This window comes from Rhinolophus sinicus, chromosome 2 (genome assembly GCF_057876585.1).
Source record: "Rhinolophus sinicus isolate RSI-liver-muscle chromosome 2, RSI-T2T, whole genome shotgun sequence".
Taxonomy (NCBI): domain Eukaryota; kingdom Metazoa; phylum Chordata; class Mammalia; order Chiroptera; family Rhinolophidae; genus Rhinolophus; species Rhinolophus sinicus.
In genome coordinates this window covers 23,984,153-24,003,603 of record NC_142502.1, presented here as the reverse complement: position 1 = coordinate 24,003,603, position 19,451 = coordinate 23,984,153, and the positions used below count along the sequence as shown (strand labels likewise).

Below are 19,451 nucleotides of genomic sequence, written 5' to 3'. Positions count from 1 at the left end.
GGCGGGCGAGCCAACTCAGGACATCCGCCTCCACCTTTCCGCGAAGCCTCGATGCACCAGCGGCCTGCCGTGACGGCTGGGGCAGGGACGCGCCCTACAGCCTCCGGCCCTCAGCCGGCCCCATCCCCGTAGCGCACCTGACCCCCGCGGGCGGGGCGCTGCGCGGACGGGGCGGGGCGACAGCACTGACGTGGCCCCCGGCATGGAGAGGGCGTGATTCATCAGCTGCCGCGCCGGGGCCGGATGCTGGCAGGCGCAGCGGCCGCCTAGCTCTCTCAGGGCCAAGCAGCAGCAGCGGCGACATCCCGGGTCGGGCCTCGCGCTCTCCTCTCGCTGTCGGCGGCGGAGCTCCTGCGTAGGTCAAGATGGAAGAGATCCTGAAGAAGCTGCAGAAGGAAGCGTCCGGGAGCAAGTACAAAGCCATCAAGGAGAGCTGCACCTGGGCCCTGGGTAAGCGCAAGGAACGGGGCGCGGGGCGCGGGGCGCCGGGCACCTGCCAGCCTGTCGGGCGCTGGCGCCCCTGCTCGCTGCAGCCCGAGGGCCGCGCGGGCTGGGGCTGAAACGGCCCCTCTGCGTAGAGGGCTTTTGCTGAGCATCTGTTATGGATGCATTTCGCGCAATTCCGAGAGTTGCCTCCGTGAATTGATGTGCGCTGTGAGAATCTGGTTCAGCCGTTGACATCCGTCCGCCTTCCTTCTGGTCTATCACAAACCTTAGCGGGGAACCACTGTCCTCCCCGCCGGGCGGGCCCACTCCAGATCCCCAGCACCTTGGAGGATGGTCACTCATCACCCAGTGAGACAGGATTCGCCGCTGCGAATCCAAGGGCCTGATTCCGGAGCGCCAGTGGAGAAGGGGGAAGTTGGACCATCAACCCCGATCTCAAAACATTGGCAAGTGTAACCAGGAAGGAATGGCTTATTTAATTTGATTTTCCTGATAGAGGCCAGCTTAAGTATTAGCTTTCATGGTTATTGTACATGAAAAATAAAAGACGGGTGGGATTGTGTTACCTCTGCAATTCCGTTGTGGTCAGCCCCTTCAGACAGGTGGGCTTTGAGTTTTGTGAGCCCTACAGGCATTGAAATGAGTTCCATGTAGTAAATTTGTGTTTCCCATCAGACTCAGGTTGCAGAACTCAACCTCGGAGAAAACAGAAAGACATTGCAATCAGGCAAGAATTTGGGCAATCAAGAATGGGAAGGCAGAGAGATCAGGAGCATACTTTGGGTGATGGTGATGCTTTAAAAAAAGGAAAGGCCAAGGAGAAGCTAGGGCATCTCTGTGGGCCGCTGGCTTTGCCCAAGTGTGCATGTGATTCCTCAGTTGCCACTCAATTAAAACCTAAAATTGAAATCCTTTCTCTCTCAACCAAAAAGCAATCAGTGTTTGTCATGACACTATACTGTGGTACAGCCTGAAAAGAGGTAGAGAAGTTCCATTGCAGGTTTCTTATGGTATTTTAGATGACTTAATATTTAGAAGGTCTGAACTCACATATGTTTAGGTGTGTGTGTGTGTGTACAATCATAGTAATGTCACGTTTTTTGTTTTTTACATCTGCATACCGTCACAACATTTTCTAGACTATTGCCGAGGAAGTTTATCTTGTAGGCAGAATCAAAACTTGACCATTTGTTTACTGTTGAAGAAAAATGGACCAGATAAATAAGTGAGCAGCAAGGCTCTTAAAGCCATAGTACTGTTTTTCCTTTGCTATTGTCATTCAGCAGAGTGATTCAGAACTAGAATCCTAAATGCCTCTAATGAAAGGTCACAGATGGCTGGGTAACATAATAAAGCAGGGCCTGACTGCGCTTTAAACATACTATTCCCTTGTATTCATTATTACTTTGCTGTAATTTAAGCAGATTTAGATAAAAAGGAGAAGAATAATCTAGGGGCTTTTTTTTTTTCTTTTTTTTCTTTTTTAGGAATGTTGGGAACAGTCTGTTTTTCCAGAGCCCATCAGCTCCAAGTCAAGTTGTCCTTCAAATCTTTAGTTGCAGGGGGCGCAACCCACTATCCCATGTGGGAGTAGAACTGGCAACCTTGTTGTTAAGAGCTCGCGCTCTAACCAACTGAGCCATCCGGCCGCCCCAATCTAGTGTTTTTAATACTTGAATTTTGATATTCATCATCTTACCTTAAACTGCAGTGTTGCTGAGTTTAGGTCCTTAAAGTCCAGAGCTGAGACAGGTAGATTGTCCAAGTTTAGAGACTAGAGTCTAGCCTGACTGTAAGAGTAGATGTGATTTCTTTCTCTAGTTATCGAGAGAAGCCGTAAGTGCATTAAATAGTTATTAACAGTGCAAATAGAATGAGTAAACTGGAAAAAAGATCAAAGAAAAGGGGGTGACTGTGGGGTCGGGGTGTTGAGGGGTATTGGTGTGAGCTGGTGGGACTTTTGAAATAGGTTTTATTTGAAGAATGGGTAAGCTGTGGGTTCCTGCTTTTCTTTACTGAGTTATTTCTCAGACATTTATTAAGACCACCGCTGTCCTGAGCACTGAGGTATATGGATGAATAAAATACTTACTCCCTGTGGGAGTTTGGTAGAAGGACATGTTGAAGGGAGAATACAGCATAATAACGGCATGGAGATGATTTCCTGTTCTCTTTCCTACTCCAGTCCTTCTTCCACTGTCCCATCACTTGTTTTTTTACTATAAAACACTTTTCTCTCCTCAACCCCCATAATTTCTTTACAGATTAAAGTGTAAATTCATTAGAATCGCTGCAGAATCTAGCCCTAGTCTTCTTTCTTCTCGCTTCTCCACCAAGGGTTCAACAATCCACAGGAAGCTGCAGCACTTTCTGGAACACACTGTGCACTGCACGTTTCTCGGCCTTTGCTCATGCTAGTCCTTCTGCCAGGAATTCCCTTTCCAGAATCTGAAGACCCAAGTCGTATAGGAATCATTCATTCCCTGAGCTCCTCAGTTGAAGCATTTTGTCCTCTGGGTTCAGAACCCTGTCCTTATGACTTTCCTAGAGCACCTGCTACTTTGAATTATAGTTGGTTGTGTGTACAGCTACCCTTCTAGGGGCAGGATAATTGAGAAATATGTTGAGTTCAAGAAACCAAAAACAGAAAAAAAAGAAAGAAAGAATTCAAGCTGACTTAAGCAAAACAGAATTTATTCACTTTAGTAACTCAGTATCCCGTGGAAGGCTAGCTGTGGGTTGAGTTAGGTTCAGGAACTAGACACTGTTTCAAGGACCTTACTCTGCTTTTTGGGGGGTGACTAACATGCTCTGCATGAGTCTCCACAGCTTTGGGCTCACGAATCATCACATTTAGACCATCTCATGAGAAAGGGGCATCAGTATACTTAGACTACCTCAGGAGAGAGGTATCCTCTCCCCCTTAGACCATCAGAGGAGAGAGGGGTTTTCTTCACACCTAGGCCATCACAGGAGAAAGGGGTCATCTCTCTCTTGGACCATTATAAGGGAGAACAGTCACCATGACATTTAGACCCTCACAGGAAAGAGGAGTCATCTCCCACTATAACCATCATAGGAGAGAGCGGTCATCTTCACACCTAGGTCATCACAGGAGAAAGGGGTCATCTCTCTCTCGGACCATTATAAGGTAGAACAGTCACCATGACATTCAGACCTTCACAGGAGAGAGGAGTCATCTCCCATTATAACCATAATAGGAGAGGGGTCATCTCTCCCTTAGCCCATCATGGGATCATCTCGAGAGTGTGGCTCCTCTAGTCACTCGTTCTCTCTTTGTTCCAGTGGGTTGTGTGTGTGTCCTTGAACCAGGCCTCCAGCTAAGGACTGGAATGGGCTAACTGGCTTAGCCTAGGCTACAAGGCCCACTGAAATTCCAGGCTCAGGGAAGGATGATTTCCTCAAAACAGAATTAGGGTGCTGCTTCAGAAGGGGGGATAGTGGGTGCCTGTCAACCAAAATAAAAAATGGTGACTGTATAGATGTGAGCTTCTTGAGCACAGGGACTGTCCCTTATGCATCTTTGTGGCGTCTCCATCTAGAACATGAGAAGCAGATGTTCAATAAATGGATCAACGCATTAATGACTTGTTTCAGTTTTAAGTGATGTTCATTTTTTCTATTTGTAAAACTTACATATGTTCATTTTAGAATGCTGAAATATATTTGAACAGTATAAAGACAAAATTAAAATCACCTGTAATCTCACCACCCAGAGCTAACACACTAATTACATTTTGGAGTATTTCCCTTCTGCAAACGGTGATATCATATACGGTGGATTGCCATTTGTATTTTAACTGTAGCACTATCTTCTACTTTGTTATTGATACTTCTCTGAAAATAGGTTTTCTTAATAGTGGCCTAATAACTCGCAAGAAATATATATGCATCTCTCCTCTATTTTTAGCTACCATGTTTCCCCGAAAAGGAGACCTAGCCGGACCATCAGCTCTAATGCATCTTTTGGAGCAAAAATTAACATAAGACTCAGTCTTCTTTTAATATAATAGAAGACCGGGTTGATTGCCATTGAAGAAATGGTCTGACTAGAGAATAGAAAAGAATAAAGGAGCGGTCAGCCTGTGGCAAGCCTGAAAGACTGGCATTCTCCTTTGAGAACTGGCAATCCTAGAAGCTTGTGAGCTGGGAATGGCATGAAATAGAAGGACAGAACATTAGAACTGGAAGGGACCATGCCCTCATTTTAGAAACGTTTAGTGTTTTACATATGTCAGGGGACTCGCGTAGAATGAATTTGGAAAATGGAGGAGAGGAGAAAGAAAAATAGAGACTAGGACACCAATTAGTGGAAGAAAGATGGTCTGTCCAACCACCATCCTTCCCTCTACCTTCCCGCCCACGTTTCCTGCCAGCTACAGCTCCTCTTACCCTCACAGCCAGACTTCTTAAAGTCTGTAGTGATCACTGCAGTATCTGTAGTGATTGAGTCCACACTCTCACTGTCTACTCCCTCTTCAACTCCTGGGATCCGACTTTTCCCTCCATCATTCCAGCAACTCTCAGTGAAGAATAAACACACAGACCTCAGTCTCGCACACTGTGTCACACCCGTCATACAGGTCCTCTTGGCCATCGCTGAATATACTGGACTCCTGCTTTACTCGGCCTCCATGACCACGCCCGGCCAATTTTTGTAATGCCTTGTGAGCTGCTCTGTCCCCTTTGCCAGCTCCCACTCCTCTCCCGAACCTAAATGTTCAAGTTTCACAGGAGTTAGCCCTGAGCCCTCTTCTCTTCCCCCAACCCCACTGGAGTTGAACACATCCGTACCCACAGCTTCAGTTCCGCTTCTGAGACTGTGATGCCCACAGTTACTCACCAGTCCACACCTGTGCACTGGCATTCAAACCCCAATGCAGCTACTTACTCAACATCTCTACATGAATGGTTAGGGCTCATATGGCCGCTCCGTGACTTCCTTTTCTCTTTTCCCCTCTAGCTCTTTCTTAGCATTTGTAGAGATGGGCACTGTTGCACATCCTGAGTGGAATATAAACTCTTCTGTCTGATGAGGAAAACTATGACAACCTGGTTGTTGGGTATTAGAACCTCCCCTTGAGGAGCAGCAGCAAGTTGTCCTGGACACAGGCCCTGCCATGCTGACCTGCGTGGCCTTTGAGCTGCTCTGTGTCCCTGAAGCTCAGGTCTTTGTTTCCTTATTATTCTGTCTTATCTTAAGGACTGACCTCAGTCCTTCCACTTCCTCCCATGGCCTTGTGGCATCTGCACCACTGACCCTACTGATTCCCTCTTTCTGTTTCACGGATTGCCTGGCTTATACCAGTGTTTTGTCCCATTGGCCACAACAGGCCCAGATCCCATCATCATCATTTTTGGCCTGTTCTTACTCCTGTGTCTCAGGGATACATTTGCTGTCCATTGTTCCCTCTGCTGTCTTGGCAGAGTGGGGAGAGATGCTTCTCTTTCCCTGATGAAAATGGCTCAAATTGACAGGGCTTGTTGACTAAGCAGTGAAGAGAGGAGTCAACACAGTTTGAGCTGAAAAACTGAAGATAAACTGGAGCTATTAAATTAGAACAGTTTTCTGTTCTTGGTTTTTCTTGGAAGAGGATAGTGACCTTTTCATTGTCTCTACGATTGGAGGCAGCAGTTGTGTGTGTAATCCACAACAGTGGTGAAGCACTGAACATCCAGACTGAATTAATGAGATTTGGGGATGAGCCTTCCATCAGTGTTTCTAATTATAGTGTGATTTTAAGGGGGGTGGGGGTTGGGGGGTGGGAGATGAAGGTAAGGGGGATCAAATATATGGTGATGGAAGGAGAACTGACTCTGGGTGATGAACACACAATGGGATTTATAGATGATGTAATACAGAATTGTACACCTGACATCTATGTAATTTTACTAACAATTGTCACCCCAATAAATTTAATTTAAAAAAAAGTTTAATCTACCATGGCATAAATGTGTTCAAGAATAATGAGATGGAGCATGAAGCGCTTTGTGAACTTGAGAGTCTCTCACAGGTAAGTTATCATTTAAGGTATTGAAACTGTAGTTTCAAGGAAACAACTTTCCTTCCTCTATTTCTATTTGAAGAATATAGTATTTTAATCAGTTGTAACTAGGTTAAATTGGCATTCTGGTTCAGGCTAGGGATTTAACTATTCATTCTGTGTCTCTATCGGGAAATGTGTCCTGATTTTTAACCGTCCCCAGGGAGGTCTCGAGGCTACCAAAGGAGAAGGATTTTTAAGTATGAATGATTTGCATACAGAGAATTGAGAATTGACTACTTTATAATGATAGACACTTCTAAGGAAAAAAGAAACTAACAGTGAAGTTCTAGACAATGCAGATTCTCATTTTGTACAGATTTATTTTTAACTTTGATTTTCCTTTTGCAGAAACCCTGGGTGGCGTGGATACCATTGTCAAGGTCCCTCCACACTTGCTGAGGTAAGGAGACTGGAGTTGTATAATATAATGGAAGTAAACATTGCCCATTGTGTTTTCCAGAAATCCCAGATAATCTCATTGGTTTATAGCATAATACCTGCTGACCGTCGGCTTTTATGCATCCATGAACTGGGGTATTTCATGAGGTTGGCATAACAGGAACATGATTGCACTGCTTTCTACCTGTCTGTGGAGTGAGTGGTCAGTGAGCCAAAGGAACGCGCTGTGGAGGTCGGGGTGAAAGGATAATAGTCAAGGAGAGAAATGACTATAACCTAAGTGAGGATATGGGCATTGGACAGTGTCTTCTACTCCAGATTAGACAGTGCGGCCCCCCCCAGGAGGATGCGGCCCTCCACCATGTGGGGTGGCTTCAAGCTCCCACGGGCCCCTCAGCTGGACACCATCACACACACTCTGTAGCCACATGTAGCAGCCCTGCCCTGAGACAGTGAATGAACCTATTTCCCCACTTTTCTCACTTCCCTCATCCTTTTATTCCTTCCATTATGAGAGAAATACATGCCCTTTGTGGAAAATTTGGAAAAAACAAATAAGAAAGTAGTTCATAATTACACCACCTAAGGAAAACCACTGAAAACAGTTAATAGATTTTCTTAACAGGCTTCTTTTTTTTCCACACACACATATCTTTATAAATTAATGTAAAATTTTATTTACAAGTTTGTTTCCTCCTTGTTTTTGTGTCAACACCATAGGAAGAACATTTTCTAATGTCAATATATGTTCTTCAAATTAAAATGTTACATGTTCTTCCATTATATGGCTGCTGTAACATAATTTGTGTAACAGCTTTTTTATTATTAGACATTTGGATTGTTTCCAGAGCTTCTTTGAGATTATTAAAAATACTGAATTTACAGTCTCTTGTTGGATGTAATTTCTATACTGTCAAGACACGATGATTTATTGGGTATTTTCTCTCTTTTCAACTAGATTGAACAAGAATTAACTTTTGGTCTTTTTAAAAAAAATTATTACTTCTCATGTAGTATCTGCTACGGGCTGATATATTGTAAGGGAATTCATGTGCTAATCAAACCGAGTGTACTTTTGTGAGCATAACACTTCTAAATGGACAGAATTCTGGCAGCAACGTTCTTGCCTAGAGGCGGTGAGTGCCAGCTGGTGTGTTCATGCCCAAAGGAGAAGGTGAAGACTCCCCAAGAGAGACAAAGGCATGGATAGTTTAAGGGAGACAGTTTCCTGGTCCCCCACTCCTATAAGTACCCTTTCTTAAAACTGATTTGCTTCCAAATGGATTTTGCAGGTTACTTTCTACTTCTTGGCTTTCAGCAAAATTGAAGTAGGACTTAATCTGGTTACAAGTTAATAGACCAAAAGATTTGTTTGATAAGTTTTCTGCATTCTCTTCTTATTTATGTAAACAAGGTTTCTTACTGTTTACATCTATAAAGGTGAAAAAAATGGTATGGGATTGGTGGTAAATCCTACCTTGTTATAGCAAGAGGGAGTATTCATCTATAGGTGTATGAACAAATTCAGGAGAACAATAAACTAATTCTGTCCATTTCTTTAGCCATGCATTTCCAATAAAATTGTACTTTCCATGTTAACTTTCTTATAAGTAGTTATTAATGTTGCTTGGATCAGTTATGGTCTTTAGTAATTATAACTCAAACCAGAAGAAAATTGAATACTTCTAAACCTTATGGCCATAGGAAAATTTTTAAAAATCACTTAATACATACTATGTTACAAAGAAATATAATACACAGATTAATAAAAGCCTCTTAAGCATTAAAACATGTAACATGGAGAGAAAATTCTGTGGGGAAGTGGAATGGAAATACGAGTTTAAGGAGAAAAGAGAACAATGCAGCCTTCTTTACTGTTAAAGGGGAATTTGTTCACGTATATTTGATGGATAAAGGTGGTTTGCATCCTGGAGAGGTATTTAGATTTCATTAGCTACATTTAAATGACTGATACATGTTTTAATGAAAAATTTTAATAATTCCAATATGCTAAAATTATAGCCTTTGCAATTAATTGCAATTATCATGAGAATTTAAATATCAATTTAAAATGTGTGAAAAACAGAATTTAAAAATGTTCTTAGTATCTGTATATGCAAACATGTTTAATGACATTGCTCTATATGTTGTTTTCCAGTCCTAAGGGCTGTTGAACCTCCAACAAGGTTCTCTGTGGTTCTGGGTCTGTGGTAAAAGGTCTTCCTTTAGTATTAGGGCAAGACAGTGATACCATAGAGGCTGCTGGTCTGTGAGTTGGAAATGTCCATCAAAAGACAACTGGTATTTTCTAACTCTTGGGGGGGGTGTGTGTGGCCAGATGACTAGGAAAAAATAGTGTTAATGGGCCTAAGGATATATGTTTAGAAAGTTAGCTTTCCATGGCCTTGAGATTTACCTCAGGGACAGCTAGCCATCTTGTACAACCCATAGGATAGTCACAAAATTGGTGAGAAAGACGCTGGATGAGGAGCTGTGGATGAGTATATATAGGTGTCATTACGTATCTTCACCATTATTAGAAATGTAATTCGGAGCTTTTATTCTATGATAAAGCGCGGATGATGCTATCCTTGTAAGTGAAGGAATGTGCATTATCGAATTCCAGGTGTGCAGTGAGGTCAGTCCAGCATTTTTATACAGAGAATGGAGCTGTATGAATAAGACATCGCAGATGTGAGCATTGCACACAGATTTTGTATTCTGAAGGAGAAGAATGAAGACACACATAGCTGGAAAACACTGTTATGAGGTAGCAAGTGAAAATTTATTGTAGAATGTTATCCATATAAGGAGTTTCAGTTTGACCATGATTTGCAATAGTTGGGACCCTTTTAAAGCCTCTTTTATGGTACAGGAATGAGCCATAATTACAATTAGAAAGAGCCATCGATTCAATAATGCTCTGATTTACTATTTTACTTTATTATCTGGGATGTGATATAATGAGGAGATATACTATAGGGGTTTTTCCCCCTTTGTTGTGAATTAGTCTTCGTTTAATCCTTTGGTTCATCTTCCAGGCACTTTTAAACCCTGAGAGCACTTACTCTGTCCAGTCATTATGTTTAACATGCCATCTTCTTATGGTTTGAGCACCTGCTCAAAGAAATCGAGTCACTGTAAATATTTCTCTGCTCATGAGAAATAATGTGGATATGTTAATTCTTTTAAATATTTTTCTTCGATTATATTTAGTCTATGAGAAAGAAACCAGACTCCTAAACTTGTATTCTCCTGATTTTGTATTCAGATTGTTTCCATTTCTGTTACATAATCACCACAAGTGATTATTTACAGATTTTGTTGTTGTTGCAGGTTTTGAAAAGGGCTATAGGGAATAATTCAAATTACAAATGTTTTTACTGTGCTGTATTTCTTATTTTTTTCTTTTGCCATTGATTGACTGCTTTTCATGCTATAAATACATTAACGTTCTGATAAATAATTACTGATATTGTTTTGATCAGTTCTGTCTATTAGTAATGATAGCTCAAATAAGAAGAAAGTTGAAACTGTGAGAAACCTATATGGTTGTAGTATCTTTTCTTGTCTTTCATCATGGATTGCTCTGAGGACTGCTTGTACAATCTAAAGTCCAGATGTTATGTGAATGATTTTAGTGACTAGATTCAGTCATGCATTGGACACTATGGGGAGAAACCCATGATAGGACATTTTAGATGCAAGTAAAGACTGGTCCAGCGTTGCTTATTGCTGGCCCGGACTCTCTCACTGAGTAATTGCCCACTGTCCTTGTTGAAGCAATGAGCTGCTTTTGCAACAGGTGGAGGAATTCACGCAGCGGTCCCAACGAGCTTTAATGTCAGGGTTGGAGGAAGGTCCAGGGAACTTGTCCTGTGTAATATTTCCTGAATTTGTTAGTATATGGTTTTGTGAAAATCTTTCCACTTTCCTGCCATTAATATTGCTTTAGGTTTGGGGAGTGAGTTTTAAGAGTCCTTATCTTCCTCTCTAAGGAGCCTGTACCCTCATTGTCTTTGCTTCTCTTTCCCCTTTTCTTCTCTTATACATCTTCACAGGGTTGAATAAAACCTGTGAATTACTGGGCCATTGCAGTGTCCCTACATTCAAGAAAGACGTCATCAATAGCTCAGGCTTTCCCTTAGATTGGGGGTACCATTTCTGTATCCTCCTTGTTTTATAAGCCAAAGGCAGCTTGGGATGCTCCATAGTAGTCACAGACATGGTAAAATATTTCTGACCAAGTCAAGTAACCATTCCTAGCCCCTGACTCCATGGTTGTTAGCCACTAGTTTTCTGACCAAGAAATAAATAAGACCTGGAAGCCTGACCAAGAAGTAAATAACAAGATGTTTTCTGTTCTCTGACATCCTTCTTCTTTACCTTCTCACCACCTTTTTCCAGTGGTTTTGAAAATCAAGTGATATAATCAAAATAACCTGGTAATTTATAGAATTTTCAGGACTGTTGTGGTTTTTGCTATGAACTTTCAGGGCTGATTCCTGTGTTTTGTGAGGCTTTCACCAACCTTGTCTGGCAAGAGTTCCTGGCTGAAGCCCACAAGTTCTATAATGTTTAGCTTCTTGCAAATTGATGCATTGGCTATCCCTGTCCATGCCCTGGTGTCCTCATGATGGCTTGGTTATGATGATATCTAGATCTGTCTGATATGATTTTTCTCTCTGAAATGTTGAAGAGCTTATATTTTATTCGACCCTGTTTGTTAAAAGGAAAAGAGCTTATGCCTCTTCTGTGGACCTTTCGGTACCATTGTTGTTTGTAATTAGTGCATCTTCCAAATCATTCTGGAGCTGCTGGCACATCCCCAGGCAATGTTCTGCCTCCCCTCAATCTAATGGACTCCTACAGTGTTCTTCTGCTTGTGAGCCTCGGTTGGGAGTGCCCAGTCCCTCTGCTGGCATCTGGGCCAGAATGCCCTGTCGGCTGTCTTCACCAATGGATTTGAAACTCCGAATTCTGGTGGCTGTGGGTCTGGACGCCCTCATATAGATCTATATTAACCTGCAATGAGGTTGCTTTTCACCCCATGCCAATGCCCAGAGACTTGAGGCCTCTACCACTTTGGATGTCATGGCTGAGCTGCCGGGCTCTCTGACTTACCACGCCATCTTCCCTGTCAGATCACCCAGGGATCACTCCTCTGGGCCTGGGACCAAGGGGTTCACTCCCCCAGGCCCGGGACTAGGGTGAAGCAAGTGAGGCCAAGTCACACAAGCGCAGGGCCAGATCCTGTCTTCATTTAAAATTTTAATATTTTGTTCATCATGAAATTTCTGTATTAATTTTGAGTTTTAAAAGATGTGGCATTAAAATAGTATTTATCCTGATGACTGAGTGTTTTGGTGCTTCCTTACATTTTGTGCCCAGGGCCAGGGCCTCACTCCCTTAACCCAAGGTCTGGCCCAGCGCTCCCCATCCTGTTGGAAAGTTCTCATAGCCACAGAGGCCATCCATACTCAAGTCAAGCTTTATTCTGCCTCCTCCAGATTCCACAGACTGTTTTCTTACTAAGGACGTTGGTTTCTGTCCTGCTCTGAGTGGAACCTCAGTGGCATACGCCATCAAGGAAACAAGCCCCTTCCCAGGACCAGGATACCCTCTCCCACGTGTTCTAGGGTTTTCCTGAAGGCACTTTCCAGCCACTGCCCTTTCTCCCCCTGGCCCATCTCATAAGTTTAAATAGAGTCACAAGTCCTCTTCCTTCTGCCTGCTAAAACTTGGACTAAAACAACAGGTCTGGAGGTGTTTGATTAGCAATCCGATGCTCCCCTTTATATGGGGCATTAAACTACCAGGGGAGCATTTTGTGAGCTGCTCTCTTTATCGAGATTGCCTACTATGTGTCTTATAACATGCATCCTTTCTCACCTCTTCGTCCTACCTATCCTTGAAGACTGAGCTGCGGTTGGTAGAAGTGGACCATCTTTCCTTTGTGACCTCACTATACTCTACATAATTCTGTCGTGGCACTTACCAATCAGGTTGACAGCTTTTAAGGATTCTGAGGTCCTATCCTCAAGGACCTCATGCGTATAAATTAATCATCTTTGCATCCCCTAGTTCAGTGCCTTATAAATGTTTATAGGGTGAAACTGCTTCTCCAAACTCTGCATCACACCTCCCAGAGAATCTGTGCCCTCATCTTTTAGATCCTTGGAAAACATAGTATTTGGAAGAATCCATGCCAGAATGGAATCTCGACTTTTGCAACAGAACTTCTACTATCTCGTTGAATGAAAGAGTAGCTCCCAAACAGTAGAACCAGAAGCCCAACAACCAATCCACTGACCTGAGCTAGTATAGTCTTAAATCCGTCACTCTCTACGCCACCAAAGCCTTGACTAGCTTCATGTGTATTAGATCAGGGGTGAGGAGTTGGTGGTTATTGGGACCCTTATGCCAAAGGATATTGAATATACAGGGTTGCAGCTCTCACTGGGTTCCCATGAAGCGTCCTTGGCTCTTCATGCTGCTTGCCCTACCCCACCCCCAACATGAATTCGACGTAGAGTATTTCTGTTCTAAAGAACCAAAGAAATTCCAACCCCTCCTGCTCCAGTCCAGGATTTCCTCTTTCTCTTAGACCAGGTTACTTACTTACAACAGGATGGGTCCAGAGAGATAAAACTGTCAAGGGAATCCTCGAGGTATCTTGTTAAAAAGCAGCCATTGGCAGTGAACCTTTTGTTGGCATTTCTCGATGCGCCTTGGGAACAATCCCAGCCCTTATCCAGCCATGGCCCAACTGCCATTTTGCTTACCTTTCCTGTGACTTTTAAGAGCCAACCTCAACCTAATTACTTTTCTTCTGCCGGTTATAGTTCCCAGAAAGATTCCAGCAGCCCTTCTTCTCATTTGTTTTTGTATGTGTCCTCCAACCCCTCCTGTTCCCACCCTGGCTAAACCTCTGCCCAGCCCTCTGCTTCATTTCACTTGCTTGGCCCAGATACTTCTATCAACCCAGATGCTGACATGTCCTCCGTGTCTTGATTTGGGGACCTGCTGAGCTTTCATGCAGAGTGGGAGTACTCATCAGCATTTATGCTTGGAGAGAACCAGCCATAATAGCTTCCCATTTTTTGTATGATTTTTTTTTAAATCAATTTTAATGCTTTAGTTCTGTGCTTTGAACCCTGGACCAACATCTACAGGATGTTCAATTTTTTTGTTTGTTTGTTCCTCCCTCCTCCCAACTCCAAGTCAAGCTTCAGTGTAGTTGTGGAGGACACAGCTCATTGGCCCATGTGGGAATCGAACCGACGACCCCAGTGTTAGAAGCCCAGTGCTCCAACCACCTGAGCCACCCAGCTGCCCTGTTTGTTTTTTAATTGAAGAGCTCAGCATGCCTACTGTATATCAACTAGAAAGGATATATGATTTAAAATGGATGACAACAAATACCTCAATAGCAGCTTTGGCAGGCATTTTCGATCTCATCACTGTTATTTCTGCCTTTCTTGTGTCACGGAGAAGTGTTGGGCTCCCCTTGCTACTTCCCACTATCAAGAGGGGAAGCAAAGAGTGCCCGTGTAGAATGCCCAGGTCCTGTCTTCAGCTTGCGCTAACTGAATGGATGATGTCAGCGTAAGTGCAGGACACGTGCTTCTGCTGATGCTTCTGACGAGGCGTCCACATTATTCCAAGTGAATTGCAAACATCAGTGCTTCTCCTGGATTTAAATTCATCTTGAGGTCTCCTCTCTTGCCTTTCCTCCCTACTGTAGCTGACTTCTCTGTGCAGAGGCACACAAATGTAAGTTTTGGCTCTGTTGATCTTTTTGCTGGTTCTGCACCAGAAAAAAAAAAAAAAAGAGAGAGAGAGAGAATAGGAGGTTTAAGATACTTTGGTTGGTCTAAGCCTGGCTCATTATCAGTGCAGAGAATTGTGTATCTCAGCGAGCCATGAAAGGAAATATGAAGGGAGACATTGATAACCTTGCTGGGAATCAGTGGGAACCATTTAAGTGAGCAGGGCTTGTCCTGGAGTCACCTGAACTGTTCCAGCTTCCTGAGATCAGGCTTACCCTAAAAAGCCAAGCACAATGACATTTCCGTGTTGGCCACAAAAACCAGATTGCAAGGAGAAGGTGGAGTGGCCTTTGGCAGTGGTGATGCTGAAATCCGTGTTAGAAAGCAAGGTGACCTGAAGATCTAGTTTCTTTTTTCCTCTCTTTACTGCTGTGGAAGACAGAGTATTCCTTTCTCCTTTTAACAGAGTATAAGTGACAATACTCTAATATTTCCTAACTTACAAACAGCTGCTTCTGTGTGTTATCTGCCAGCCTGTAAGCCAGTCCTAATGGTTTTCATGTTCTATTCCCTTTGATAAGGAAGACCTACAATTAGTTCTCAATTATAAAGCTCTCTTTGTTAATAGCCCCTGACCTAAAAGCACTTTTAAATGATGCAGTCAATTAAAGAAGTGCACAACCTACCCAAGCTAGGATGTAGGGGATATTGGGCTTGAGTGATATTTTGTGATGTGAGCATGATATTAATGTCCAGAAACCAGCCATGACCACTTATCTTTCCTTTATGACAAGTCGTTCATGTCTTTATTTTATAGCACTTGGGTCTAAAGGGAAGTGTTAGGAGGAAATATAAGTCCATTTTGAAAAAGTATAACAACCCAATCATGGATTTCGTTTTTTGGGCTTCTTCATTCCTTTTGAATGGAATGAAGGTAGAATTTTCGCTGTGCAGATTATTCTGTGCGTGGTTTTCATGATTAAATGGTGCCTTACAGGCAATTGAGGTCCAAATTTCCTTCCATTTCAAAGTATGCCTCTGAGATATTTTATATTGATGGGTTATAAAAATGGATTCCAAGAGATGGGTAGGGACCTGAGCTCATCAATTCAGTCATGTAAATGGCTCCGTGAGGTATTGGTGTCTCTTTTTTTAACCCTCTAGGACTTTTCTACTGGGGAAGGCACGGTCCAAAGCATCATATTTAGTTGCTTTGGACATCTTTGTGTATTAAATTTTTCATACTATTATTGTAGTTTTATTTTACTGCATATTTATGTATAGTTGAACTGTTTATAAATCAGTAGCATTGTGTAACTACACAATACCTGGTGTATTATTTTCAACTTAAAGCCAATAAATCTGAAGGAGATCTCCTTCTACCTATTCTGTAATCCAGTACTCTGTTAATATGATGCTTCTTAACATGCTGAATGGCCTTACGAGTCACATTTTCCCAACTAAATTTGGGGCACGTTAGAACATAAACTGATGTTTTTTTAAACCTTTTTATGTGCCAGAGACTCTCTCAGATGCTATACATGCTGGTCTCAGTCCTGACAGCACTTCTGTGAGGCAGGGAAGAAACTGAGGCTTGGAGAGACCCCACGCCAACCCAGATAGAGTCAGGACAGTTGGACTCCATTCTTAACATTACAGAATATTACCTATCCCATTATAGATTTAACACAGAAGTTTATTTCTTATTTGTAATTTAGGTAAAAAGCTGAGCTATATAAACCTCCATTTCATGCAGTAAATTATTTGCTGAAGCACCATTACTGAGAAGAGTTCTTGAGAAATCTGCTGTATTTAACCCCTGCTCATACGTGTGTGCAATTTGCTAATGTAGGAATATGAATAATATGACCTTGGATTGAAGTAACTTTAAAAGCAATTTCCAAGGAGCCAGAGCTTTTCAAGGTGGGACATGTAGCCTCTATTCAGACTTAGGGGAGAGCCGTGAATTAGAGCTATCGAGAGTAGTGTGTATATACATGACTTTGCCAGGAAATGGCCTAAATGGACTTTTCCTCTCTGTAAGACAGAAGGGGACCTTAAGATAAAAGAGACGCTAGTCTGGAGTTGATGTGACTACCCAGTGGGGAAGCCTGAGTAATTATGTAATTAAACAACTCACCCTATCCTCTCCGAGCTTCTGCTGACTTGACTGAGGGAAGAGGCCAAGTCACAGCGAAGGTGGTTTCTTTAGGGAAGGTTATTAAGATGAGGAAGCCTGCAGAGTAACCAAGAGAAGATTTTGTGTAGGGCTCATCTAGAATAGATCATGTTCTAAACTAAAGAAATGCTTCTAGAATAGATCATATTCTGAGTAGGAGCAAACCTGGCCTAATTTTTAATTTAATGAAGTCCAGAGAGAACTGCTGTATTTCAAAATTGTTTCCCATGAAACTGTAACCTCCCCCATTTACTTGCTTTATTTTGTAAGCCCCATTTTTATTTTATTTTATTTATTTGTTTATGTATTTATTTTATATTTACCAGCTGGGAGAAAAATCCTTCAAAGACAAAAGGGGGTTTTGTATGCTTATTTCAGAAACTGTTAGTAGAGAAGAAAGTGGGAAGCTGTGTCCAGCTGTGCATGGGTTGTTGCAGGGAAGGACAGAGGGAGGGGGCGGGACATAGAGGCCTCCCAGGATTGAGCCATGGGAGGGCGGCTGTATTACCCTATAGGATTTTAACTCCAACTCTGAAAAGGGGGAGGGAGATACTCATGTGTTCCAGAGATAGTAAAAATATAGATGTAATTTAAAGTCAATTGCATATTTGATTACGAAAGAAAAACAGTTGTTAGTTAAGGTGTATGTGCCCAAGCATGTAGGACAGTGACGCCTGTATAAATATTTGTTCGCGACGATTATCTTTAATGTCAACATCTCTACTGGAGACATCTGGAAGGGGATCTGGGCTCTCATGAAGGAGACAGGTGGGGATGGGTGTCCTGGGTTTGGAGTCAGAGCCAAGCAAGCAAATGTTCTGTGTGCTGGGAACACAGTGGGGAACAAGACAAAAACTCTCCCCTCCAAGAAGCCTCCACTTTCTGGGGGGAAGTAAACAGATCATTGAAATACACACACTAAGTCCTGGATCCAAGTCCTGGTTCTCCTGTGTATGCCCATTGGGACCCTGAGCCACTCATTTTGCTTGTCAGCTTCTATAAATGGAGACGGACACTGAAAGATGGACACTGGTGAGGTGCCTTTGTTTCCCCAGTGTGATCATTGATGGCCCAGTAGATGCAGAGGAAATAGATGTAGAGGGACCCCATTGCAGGCCACAGAAGCAGACTGGGCCTCCCCTGCAGGGCTCAGCGTGCCTGCTGCCTCCTGTCTAGGAGAAGAGCCTCTGTTTTACCTCCTCCATCCTCTATAGCTGTTTAGCATTTGAGAGAGATTTATTGAGATACCTGACATAACATTGTGTAAATTTAAGGAATACGATTGGAAGTTTGTACCCTTTGACCTCCTTCACCCATCTCCTCTCCCCCATCTGTGGCAACCACTAATCTGCTCTCTGTCTCTATGTGCCCGGTTTGTTTTTCAATTCCACATGTAAGTAAGATCATACAATATTTGTCTTTCTCTGTCTGATTTCTTCCATGTAGCATAATACCCTCAAGGTTCATCCATGTTGTTGTATATATCGCATTGTGATATTGTGGTTTATGATAAGAAATATATACTATATTTGGCCTTTGTCTGCATTGCTGGCACAGAGTCCCTAAAACTCTTGGAATTTTGTTAAGTGATGAGAGCAATAAAGTTGTCTTTTGTTGTGTTAATTAGGTAACATTGGAAAGCCTATTGGATAGGGGCTGGTTGTCAGGAGCCAATCCCATGATTAGAGGGTTGGCACTTTCAATCCCACTCCCTGACCTCCACGAGGGGAGAGAGGTGGGAGCTTGTAGCCAGTGATTTAACAAATCACACCTGTGTAATGAAACCTCCATAAAATCCCAAAGGACAGGGTTCGGAGAGCCTCCGGGTTGGTAAACATATGCAGTGCTGGGAGCATGGCGTGCCTGCAGAGGGCATGGAAGCTCTGCACCCCCTTCCCACCTATCTTGCTGTACGCATCTATTCCATCTGGCTGTTCCTGAGTTACATCCTTTTAGAATAAACTGGGAATCTAGTAAGTAAAATGTTTCTCTGAGTTCTGTGAGCTGCTCTAGCAAATTGATAGAACCAAAGGAAGAGGTCATTGGGACCTCCTATCTGAGGCCAGCAGGTCAGAAGTACAGGTGATAACCTCGGTCCCAAGTACGGATGGGGGGACAGTCCTCTGGGACTGAGCCCTTAACCTGTGGAATCGGATGCTATCGCTGGGTAGATAGTGTTTGGAGTTGAATTATAGGCTATTGAGCTGGTGTTGGAGAATTTTTTTGGTAGTGGGGAACCCACCCCCCCACACACACACTTTGGAATTGGGTACATGACCCCTTTAATCACACATTTTCCTTATCCGTTCATCGGTCACATTAATGCAGCAGTTTTGAGGATTTGTAGTATCAAGACTTTTTACATTTTTAAAAATTATTCAGGACCCCAAGAGCTTTAAACCTATTTTTGGATTATAGTTACCATATTAGACATTAAAACAGAAATTTTAAAATATGTATTAATTCATTAAAAATAATGAACCTATTACATATTAATATAAATCACTTTCTATGAAAAGTAACTACTTTGAAAACAAAACAAAACAAAACAGAAGAATTTTACATTTTTTGCAAATCTCTTTATTA

General features: G+C 42.6%; 1 protein-coding gene across 2 annotated transcripts in view; it reads left to right on the top strand.

The window, feature by feature from the left end:
• Positions 1–228: 228 nt before the first annotated feature.
• The window catches only part of ARFGEF3 (ARFGEF family member 3), a 150,041-nt gene continuing 130,818 nt past the window's right edge, over positions 229–19,451 (top strand). For both annotated transcript variants that reach the window (XM_019732728.3, XM_019732729.3), the window contains exons 1-2: positions 229–450; positions 6,864–6,915. In XM_019732728.3, coding sequence (XP_019588287.3) covers positions 366–450; positions 6,864–6,915 — 137 coding nt within the window. In that variant the 5' untranslated portion in view covers positions 229–365. The remainder of the gene's footprint in view (positions 451–6,863; positions 6,916–19,451) is intronic.